Source organism: Erpetoichthys calabaricus, chromosome 15, assembly GCF_900747795.2.
Source record: "Erpetoichthys calabaricus chromosome 15, fErpCal1.3, whole genome shotgun sequence".
NCBI lineage: Eukaryota > Metazoa > Chordata > Cladistia > Polypteriformes > Polypteridae > Erpetoichthys > Erpetoichthys calabaricus.
Genome location: NC_041408.2, coordinates 33,509,360 through 33,520,810, shown reverse-complemented (window position 1 = coordinate 33,520,810; position 11,451 = coordinate 33,509,360). Strand labels below are relative to the sequence as shown.

Genomic DNA, 11,451 nt, shown 5'->3' with positions numbered 1-11,451 from the left:
CAATCCAACAAATGGCATACGTCGTTAGAATAATTTGCAAACCCTGTCACCCCGAAATGGCACTGCGAGCGAGCGATCGCGCACGCACACACACACACACACACACACACACACACACACACACACACACACACACACACACACACACACACAAGTCCCCCTTTCTTCTTTCCGCACACCCGTCTGAAAGCAGCGTGTTCCTGCAGAAGGTTACTGGTTCCACTCCCTCCCAGAGGAGACATGGTGTTTGGTGACGTCATCTCTTCCGCCCAGCTTCTTCTCCTCCTCCCTCGTCGGGCCGAGCGGCTCAGCAGAGAGAAAATCCAACATGGAGTAATAGGAGATGGGGCTCAGATGGGGCCACCGCCAGAAAACAGCAGCATGCGTTATCGTACCGCTACGGGCCTTTCGTAGCAGAACTCGCACTGACCAAGAGAAAGAGAATAAAAAGGCACGGACAGTCGGTTAGGATTTATATATCGAACTGGATTCCACATTTCTCCCACTCTACAGATAAAAAGGCAAAGGAAACCATCAAAACAATGTGAAAAAATGAAGCGAGCGAAGAATACCCGCGTTGGGATAATATAGGTGCAAAAAAGAGGAAAATGAGCGAAGAAACACATCCTGACGAGTAAGTTTTGCGCGAGATTCCGCGCGCGTGCGTGCGTAGCTGCAGGGATGAGCGCTGCAACAAAGTGTCGAGTTCCTTCACTTTTAACGCCGCTTTTTGCGCGGCCTTCGTTGGGAACGGTGTTGGGCTTTAGTTGAAGGTGCTGTTTGTGTGTTGGAAGCTTCGTTGCCGCAGAAATGTCAGTCATCCGAGGGCAGGGGGGTCGAAGTTGCTATTTCTCTTTACAGAAGGGGGTGGGGTGGTCGGAAACATTTGGAGAAGAAAGGAATTTCGGACTTTAATTACACCAAGTCGTCTGACTTTTTTGTTTTGTTGTCTACTCGACACTGACACAAGCCTCTTTTTTTCCACCTTTGCAACGTTCCGACTGCTATTATCCAGCTCGTTGTCACCTACGTGCAAGGCAGATCGATTACTTGTGGGTTGTATGTCTTTTTTCATTCAAGGAACAAGTATAGGATGTTTGTTTAAAAGCCCATTCTTGCGGATTTGTACTTCTTCCCCACGCTGGCAGTTATCATGTGTAAGGGAGGGGGCGCTTTAAAGGGTATCCCTCAGTAGATCACGAAATCAACTGCCTTGTAATATCCGCCATTTCTTTTCTGAATCGGTGTCATTTGCATACCGCACTTCATTCATAAAAAAAAAGACTTAAGCTTGGGGGAAGGGACTGAGCGGTCAGTCATGAAGCCCTCGCCAAAGAAAATATGAGCACTGACAGCAAAAACTAAACACCAAGTTTCTGGATCACGCTGATCTTTGTTGACGCATGGCAGAAAAAGAGTTATCTTTTATGAATCGGCCCACTTGTCATTCGTAGAGAGAGATCTATTTCTTGTTAAAATAAATAATTTTTTTTTTTACTGGAAATGTTTACACCGTTTTTCCGTGAGTGGAATATTTATTTGAAATGGGTTTATGTTTTGTGCTCTTGCAGAATCATTTTTTAATTTTAGATTATCCTCTTTGGCTTTAAGGGAAATTTACACCCGAAACTAAAGGAGTATTCTTCAGACAAAATAAGATGAATAGTTCATCTCAAAGATCATTGTCAGCTGAAGGACCGCGAATCTCGTCACGTGGCAATAGCCATTCATAAACTACAGTAAACTACTGCCACTTCATTCATGACTGGACTCGCCTGCCCATCCCCCTTGCAACCAGAAGACGCCAGAGACAGTAGCCATTTAAGAACGCTATAATGTTACACTCGGATCGTATCAATGGTACATCACTGCTGATAGACGACCAGAATGCCGCGATAGCTGTTGAGATGGATAGATCTGTTTTTTTTGGTTTCGTTTGTTGATGTGTTAGAAATGTTTGCCTGTGCATAATGTAGTTGCATATTTTGTAAATTATGAATTTAATAGTATTTTTTTGAATTCTGAAAAATTGGCAAAATCTGCATTTGTTAATTTCAGTCTTAAAATCCAGTTTTAAAATATTCTGATTTATTATTAAATATTAAGATATATGAATTTGATGCTCATGACATATATACTCATACGCCTTGCTGGAAGATCAGAACATTTCATGTTTCTAGAGCAGCTGCCATAAATCACCTCTGCCAGTACACAGATTTTGTTGACTGGATGAATCATTTCTAGTGTTTTAATATAGCTGTTTTATGTAATGCACTGTGTCATTTGTTCTGCAGTAGTAAAAACTCCAATATGGCAAAATATTTCCAATCAACATGCGCTATGGTGCAAGCTTTTGACTTTTTATTTTCTGATTTCATAAATAGAGCTGGGTTCTTTGATGAATAGTAAACAGTTTTTTTGTTTTTATAGGTTTTTTTTTTGTATTTTTAATGTGAGAATCAAGTATAACATTCCAATGGATAAAATTCAGAGTTTAATTTCGCAAATACACACATTTACATAAAAAGATATAATTGTTAAGGTACCTGGAATTCATTTTTTGTTTGTGCAGTATTAAAAAATATTCTAGCATGGGTAGCCTAAGTACTCTAGAAGGAGAAAGAAATGAATAGAGGCTTCAGACAAGCGATCTGTCTTGATAAGTTGGGGAGTTGGTAGAAACCTGATCCTGAAGCTGTTCGTAACACAAGCATAGTCTTGCAGAACAGGTGGTGAATTACTTTGTTGTTAAGGCTAGGATTAATGTTGTCTTTCATCCCAAGTAGCCTTATCAAAGGTGTGTTCTTGGAGTCTTCAAAAAAAAAAAAAAAAAAAAATCCTCTGTAGCATGGTGTCACACCACTTTGCATTGTTGCTACACAGTTTATTTATATACTTGGCCTCTTCCCATATCCTAGACACAGACAGATAAGTGATGTTAATTGATGACACTTAAATGACCCACAATGTCCTGCCACCAATTTTGCTTAAAGTATATATATGGCTCTAAGAAAGCCTTTTAAGAGAAATAATGAATTTCCAAATTATATAGATGGTGATATCTTAGATGCAAGTCAAAAGTAGTGGGACATTATTTTGTAACATATTTTCAACTAATTTTCAACATAATAAAGCATATGAAATGTATGTGTATGTTATTGCATGTATGTGTATATATGTTTTAAATTTTTTTTAGCCATTTACACAGCTATGTAATAATGTATAATTAAGTGTATTTTATCATATATCATATATGTTTCAGTTAAAATTTTTAGCTTTTAAATATTTAATACACAAGTGTTGATATTTGGGGCCACTATTTATTTATTTTTTTAAGAATACACTACATTAGCTCAATATGAGTGCTTAGGAATTAACTGGATTACCAATTACTCCAGTACAGTTTGTGAATGGCCCGTCTATAATCAGCTTTTCAAAGTACCCTGTTGTGTGTGTAATACTAGGGTGTTGTACCATGTTATCCATTACAAATGTAGTGAGAAGTCGAGCAAAATTAGACCTTTTATTGGCTAACTAAAAAGTTTACAATATTCAAGCTTTCGAGGCAGTTCAGGCCCCTTCTTCAGGCAAGATGTGTTTGTGTGTGTGTGTAAATATTATGCTTTTTAAAAATATAATGGGTTTGCTGCATTTAAGCAAATTAGCTTATGGCATGGTTTTATATCATCAAGAGGTAGAGGTTTTAACTATGTAGCAGGTCTCCAGTGCTTCTCAAAAAGAGGGAGTTGCTTGTGGCAAATGGCAAGTTATTACATCACAAAAAAGTAGTATATGCAGCCAATTTTCAATTTTATGTATTTAGAAAGTGATAACTTGGAAATTGACTTATTGGTAAATTAAATTATTATCCACTGTACATGTGAAACATTTCCCAGTACTACAAAATGTCAGAACAGATAGAAAATAACTCTCATCTGAAGCCATTTATTTTGATTGCAGAAAGACATACTGGATAATTCTTAGCATATTTTTATACCATATTTGTGCAGTTTTTTTCCCTATATTTCAAGTTTCAGATTAACCTAAGCATACAAATTAAGTTACTGTACAATTAGTATTTGTATACTACTGTAGTATACTATACTGCTGTAGTCAGTCAGGTTGGTTTCTGTCTTAACAAGAGATATACTGTATTATACATTCTTCATTCAGAAGAATTAAAATCTGCAGTTTGATTCAACTAGTTGCACTTTTGATAATTGACATAATTTTTACAAATGCAGTATGTTTTGTAAATTTGTTTAATCTCATGTTGCCACCAAATGATTTAATACTTTTTCTTTTGATTTTATTAATCAGCATTTTTTAAGTATACTTTAGTGTTTGTTTTACACTTATCAGTTACTGTTCATTAGTCAGTTAATTGTAAAGGCAGTTCCAAAGTAATGATCAAAATGGGGAAGATTTCTGACTTTTGATGGCTAAGGAGGATAACTGAAGTCTAATTGGGTTTACTACATGAAGGCGCTTTAAGCTGTGTCGTTAAATATGGCAACTTAGGTTCTACCTGTTCTTTAAATTGTGTTAAAGGTACGCTGCTCAGTGATATTTAAATTCTATTGAAAGCATCAGTTTGGTAAATTGGTTCTCAGCTTTACATACTTTATTGGAATTTTCTTTTCACATTTCAAGTAGCTTTTTAAAAAGTCAAAAAAAAAAAAAATACACACACACAGCACAAAGGCAAAAACAAATTGGAGACAAATAGCACCAGTTTCTTCTACATGGTTGCTTTCTAATCACAATAGGCATTTTTTAAACACTTGGAACATGAAAAATTGCCATCTAATACATTTATACATTTTCATTGCTTTGAGGTTTCTGAAAGGTTAATTATAAATTTGCAGGTCATGCTAAGGTTGTATTACCCTGAACTACATACAGTAATACATATTTTTCCACAGTTACGCCAAGCAATCTTCCTAGCTATTTTAATGATTCTGATTTGTTTCTGTTTTAGAATGTTATACCACTTCCTTGGTACTGAATGTCAAAATTTAATGTTGTTTGCAGAAACAGTTATAAAATAACAACAAATGGTTTCTGCTAATTGAATTCAGAAAGTAACGATTTCCTTGTAGGCCTTTGTAGTTAGAGGAATCTTTTTTTTTTTTTTTTTTTTCCAACATTCTGTGAACTACTTTACAGTTGTGGTTAATATTATTTCCATTATTGCATTTTAGATATGTCATGTAAAATATCTTGTAAAGATACAGTCATATGAAAAGTTTGGGAACCCCTCTTAATTCTTTGGATTTTTGTTTATCATTGGTTGAGCTTTCAAAGTAGCAACTTTTAATATATGACATGCCTTATGGAAACAGTAGTATTTCAGCAGTGACATTACGTTTATTGGATTAACAGAAAATATGCATCATAACAAAATTAGACAGGTGCTTAATTTTGGGCACCCCAACAGAGATATTACATCAATACTTAGTTGAGGCTCCTTTTGCAAATATCGTGGCCCCTAGATACCTCCTATAGCCTTTGAGTGTCTGGATTCAGGATGGAGGTATTTATGACCATTCTTCCATACAAAATCTCTCCAGTTTAGTTAAATTTGATGGCTGCCGAGCATGGACAGCCTGCTTCAAATCATCCCATAGATTTTCGATGATATTCAAGTCAGGGGACTGTGACGGCCATTCCAGAACATTGTACTTCTCCCTCTGCATGAATGTCTTTGTAGATTTCAAACTGTGTTTTGGGTCATTGTCTTGTTGGAATATCCAACCCCTACGTAACTTCAACTTTGTGACTGATACTTGAAAATTATCCTGAAGAATTAGGTTGAATTCATCTGACCCTCGACTTTAACAAGGGCCCAGTCCCTGAACTAGCCACACAGCCCCACAGCATGATGGAACCTCCACCAAATTTGACAGTTGGTTACGGGTGTTTTTCTTGTAAATCGGTGGTGTTCTTCCGCCATGCAAAGCACTTTTTGCTATGACCAAATAACTCAATTTTTGTTTCATCGGTCCAAAGCACTTTGTTCCAAAATGAATCTGGCTTGTCTAATGAGCATTTGCATACAACAAGTGACTCTGTTTGTGGTGTGAGTACAGAAAGGACTTCTTTTTCATCACCATGCCATACAGATGTTCTTTGTGCAAATTGCGCTGAATTGTAGAATGATGTACAGATGCACCATCTGCAGCAAGATGTTCTTGCAGGTCTTTGGAGGTGATCTGTGGGTGTCTGTAACCATTCTCACAATCCTGCGCATATGCCACTCCTGTATTTTTCTTGGCCTGCCAGACCTGGGTTTAACAGCAACTGCGCCTGTGGCCTTCCATTTCCTGATTACATTCCTTACAGTTTAAACCTCTGAGATAGCTTTTTGTAACCTTCCCCTAAACCATGATACTGAACAATCTTTGTTTTCAGATCTTTTGAGAGTTGCTTTGAGGATCCCATGCTGTCACTCTTCTGAGGAGAGTCAAAGGGAAGCACAGCTTGCAATTGACCACTTTTTAATAACTTTTCTCATGATTGGACACACCTGTCTATGAAGTTCAAGGCTCAACAAGCTAATCCAACCAATTTGGTGTTGCAAGTAATCAGTACTGAACAGTTACATGCATTCAAATCAGCAAAATTACAAGGGTACCCACATTTTTGCACAGTCAGTTTTTCATATTTGATTTAATTTAATACAAATAAATACTGCTTCACTAAAAATCTTTGTTCAGAAAACACCTAAGTACTCAGATGTTCCTAGGAAATGAAAGACATACCACTATTATCTTTTTTGTGGAAAATAGAGTAAATTATTATGCAGGCTGAGAGGGGTTCCCAAACTTTTTCATATGACTGTATGTGTCATTGAAAACCTTTGGTCTGTACATACTGGTGACTCTTTTGTTTGGTATATAACCACACAGAATTGAACAATAATTAATTAATCTGTTTATGACACTTATTATTGGGACACACTTAAATGATTCAAATGAAGTCAGATTAGAATAACTGGACTTGCCTGCCAGTACTCTTTATTACATGAGTTAACCAATGATTAACCAATAAATGATAGTGAACAAAAAAAAGTTCCCCTACCTTCCTTGTTCCTTATTGACAATGATGAATATAAGAGCTGCCTGAGACCCCCAAACTACCTAACTTGCCCAAACATAAAAATACAACAGTGTGCAATGCTATCTCCAGATACCCTTTTCGGAAAATGTTCTATAAAGAAACGAAAATAGAGATCTTTAAGTCAGACCAGCAAGTGCTTATAGGTGATGAAATGAAGCTTATAAGGGTACACCCACCTTAGGTGTAGTTCACTGCTGTGGTGGTTCAATAACACAACAGTGACCCAAAAGCACAAAAATGTGGTTTAAAAGGGAATAAAAAATTGGCCAGCAATGATTCATGCTCTCAATCTGATTAAAAAGCTTTGTAAAGAGTTGAAATCTGCTATTGGTAAAAGGAATTCTGCATATTGTACTTTCACATATTAGTTAACAAAACCAGTGCATTTGAACAATGGGAGAAACTATCAGCAGAAAAGTATGAGAAACTTATAGATTGCTGCAAGAAACGCTGTCATCATTGATGAGGGTTGTTCAGCCATATATTATGGATGGTTGTTCTTAATACCGTCTGTCATATTTTTATTTTCTTCTGTTAGAAAATTATTCAAAGATTAGATAGAACTTTTTATCACCAGGGGGATATTTGACTTTTTACAGAAGCCCTTTAGATAAATAAAGACACCAATAGGTTGGTAAATAAATACACACACTTTGTTAACATGAAACTGCAACATTTTTTGGCCATTTGAAGTCATTTCCATTGTAGTTAATTCTGAATTCTTTCTGGTCATAATATGCATATTTGGTTCTGGTCTCATCCATTTTGGGAGATGGACGTCTGAGACAGAACTCTGTGTTAGCAGCTGTGTTATTTTTCGTTTTTTTTTTTTATCATCCTGAGCTATCTTGTATTTACTTAACCCGAGGGGCTTCAATTACAGTATATGTAAGCCTATACTGTATAAGCATAAGTGGCAGAAAAAAGGCTCATAAAGAAAAAAGATGGCTAAAGCTTCATCCAAGCCTAAACAGGCCTCAAATTCAAGCTCAGGGTACAGCCTGCCAGAGACTGACCTCGAAAAGATAGGTGAAAACACATCTCCTGGGACCTGATGTTGCTGCATCGTCTCCAGCAGGCAGCGAATGTGGAAGTGAATCAGGCCAGAAGTACTCTCTGATTCCAGAGGGTTCATTGAAACTGAAAATGGCCTTACCTTCTGCAATGTCAAATACCTTCAGAGCACGTTGAAGACCGAAACAAACTGTCCGAGCTAAAGGTAATGATCACTGCTCTATGGGGTGGACATAAAGGAGCTAAAGAATAATATAAAGGTTACAAATTATGCTAATGATATAAGGAAAGATAAATAGGTCATACACAAGACAAATGAGAAGCTGGTTTGGGATATTAAAGACCAGGATGAACATTTAAGTAATCTCTGTGAGGCAACCTTTAAAGCTGTGCTAGAAAAAATTGAGGAAAGAATACAGGAAAATGCATCTAAGTTTGAGAATAAATTTAGAGCCCTTGGTTCTCAGTTTGGTGATGTTAAGCAAACGTTCATGATTCGCATTGAAGTATTTGAAAAACTGGCATCTACCGCTGACAGAAAAGCAAGGCAAGTTGGGGAGCATGTACTGGTACAGTGCGTTGCTGCACCCCCACTACACAACGAAACAACTCGGGATCCCGGTTTGCAACCCCCCAGGCAGTCACTCGGTCCAGTCCCATCCTCCGGAAATGACCTTCTATCTGCCGCAGTTACGTGGGCGACCCCTTGGTCTGGTTCAGCTACTCGGGTCCCTCACAGTGAGGATCTTACGAGTTGGATCACCCTCGGGGAAACGCGCCACATGGCCGTAGTGCCGTAACTGACGCTCCCTCACAATGCAGGTAATGTGCGTCATTTGGGACTCCATGAGCAACCGCTAATTCGACACAAAGTCAAACCAATGGTACCCAAGGATTTTCCGGAGAGACACAGTACCAAAGGAGTCCAGTCTTCGTCACGGGTCACTAGATAGAGTCCATGCCTCGCAACCATATAGCAAGACAGGAAGCACCAGGACTCTAAAGACTTTGACCTTCGTCCTTTTGCATAGATATTGGGAGCGCCACACACCCCTTTCCAGCGATCTCATGACCCTCCATGCTCTTCCAATCCGTCTACTGACTTCATAGGAATAGTCACCAGAGGCATGAATGTCACTGCCAAGGTAAGTAAACCTCTCAACAAGGTCAACACTCTCTCCACAAACAGACACACTGCTGATGGCTGTGCCCAAGAGGTCATTAAAGGCCTGGATCTTGGTTTTTATCCAGGACACTCGCAAGCCCAGACACTCGGACTCCTCACTCAATCTCTCGAGTGACAGAAAAGCAACGGCTACAAATTCTGAATGCAAAGTACTCGGAGACAGACTAGCTGCACTGGAAGTTGGATACAGAAGGAATAATATCAGAATCTACGGTCTCCCTAAAAACCATGAAAATCCAAAAACAGTGAAATTCATAGTTGAACTATTCTCTAAAATAATTGGAGAGGACTTCACATCAGACACTGAGATAGCAGCATCTTACCACATACGTGGATCGAATGCCAGAAAATCTAGCTTCATTGTGTGTTTTGACAAATTACAATCTAAATTAAATATAATGTTACTTCTCAGGCAGAAACAAGATTATGTTTGAAAATAACCACATTCATATTTTCCCTGATTTCTCACCTTCAGCAGCTGCTAAACGTGCTGCCTTTTACAGCATTAAACGGCGCTTACGGAAATCTAAGATCATATACAGCCTCTTGTTTCCTGCTAAATTGAAAGTGGACATTCAAGGTAAGTTTTACATTTTTACTTCTCCAGAGGAAGCAGAAAAAGAACTAAGAAAACTGATCCTGACAATTTTTGAAATATGATCATGAGTCACATCGTGTCCTGGCAAGGCAAAAAAGATCTTACCTGCTGTTTGATCCACTCGCAGTGATACTCTTGCCGTAATTATACACCCTATTTACTTCTCGGCCATTTTATTTTATTTAACGTTTTAATTACAATTATACGCGTGTATGTGTGTGTGTATATAAATTTATATAGCGGGTTAAATAAGTTAACACGTAAACGTTTTTCTCAGTAAATATATTTGTAATGAGGCTATTGACAGGAAATTAAGTTGTGTAATTTATGGACTTGTTTTGATTTCTTTGAATGTGTGGATTACTTTGGTTGTTACCAACATCTGGTGAAAATTTCATGTCAATAGCCCCATTAGAAATATACTTACTGAGAAAAACTTTGGCGCGTTCAATGCTTATTTTCCCTGCTGTATATGTGTATGGATGTTTTGTAATAATCCAGATAGAATTGAGGGTGTAGAGGAGATTGAACCACTATGGTCAAGTCAAGTGAACATAATATAATTCATTTCTCAGTATTTTGTAAGAGTGCAGATGCAAAGACTAAAATTGTTCTGTTGAGCTTTGGTAGGGCAAATTTTGAGCAGATGTGACAAAGTCTAAGGAGGGTAGACTAGGAAAGCTTTTAAGTGTGGAGACACTTGAGGAGTAGTGAAACAGGTTTAAAAATGTTTTACATATAATGCAGGACACATACATACTGTACCTAAATTTGGAATTAATAGGAAATTAAAAAAAACTCCAGTGGATTAATAAAGATTTAAAAAAGATGCTGCAAAAGAAAAAAAAAACTGCTTTATAAGACATTTAAGACTAATGACTGGAAAGTGAATTGTAGAGCGTATAAGAACACGAGGGCAATCATTAAGAAGGATATCAGGGAGGCTAAAAAACAGTTGGAGAGGAATATATCAGATAAGCCAAAAGAAGACCATTAGAGATTCTTTCAACATTTTAGTAGTAAAAGATCAGTCAAGGAGGAGGTGAAGTGCATCAGAAATAATAAAGGAGAATTAAATGATACAGTGAAACAGCGGATGCCCTAAACTTACATTTTTCTGAGGTCTTCACAAGTGAGGAAGTGGATAACCTCCCAGAGGTAAACGGGGCTACTAAGGAGGTACTGAAGGATTTGGAAATTATTGAGGGAGAAGTACTGCTCAGATTAAATAGGCTGACATGAAACAAATCACCAGAACAAGATAATATTTAACCTCTAGTTCTTAAGGAGGTTAGCGAGTACATTTATAAACCGTTGACACATTTTTAGGAAGTCGTTGCGCACTGGAGAGATTCCGAAGGACTGGAAAATGGCAAATACCATCCCATTATAAAAAAAAGCTTTGCCCTGCCAAGTCACCCAACTATAGGCTAATAAGCTTAACATGCATCACAGGAAAACTAATGGAAGGAATTATTAAGGGTAAAATTGAGCAGCACTTGGCAAGAACAGGAGTTTTTTCAGAATAGTC

At 37.6% G+C, this 11,451-nt stretch overlaps 1 protein-coding gene across 1 annotated transcript in view; it reads left to right on the top strand.

Annotated features, from left to right (window-relative positions):
* Positions 1–206: 206 nt before the first annotated feature.
* Positions 207–11,451, top strand: part of LOC114665849 (sprouty-related, EVH1 domain-containing protein 2-like) — a 149,760-nt gene continuing 138,515 nt past the window's right edge. The window contains exon 1 of the mRNA XM_028820499.2: positions 207–634. Within this exon, the coding sequence (XP_028676332.1) occupies positions 609–634 (26 nt within the window). The 5' untranslated portion in view covers positions 207–608. The remainder of the gene's footprint in view (positions 635–11,451) is intronic.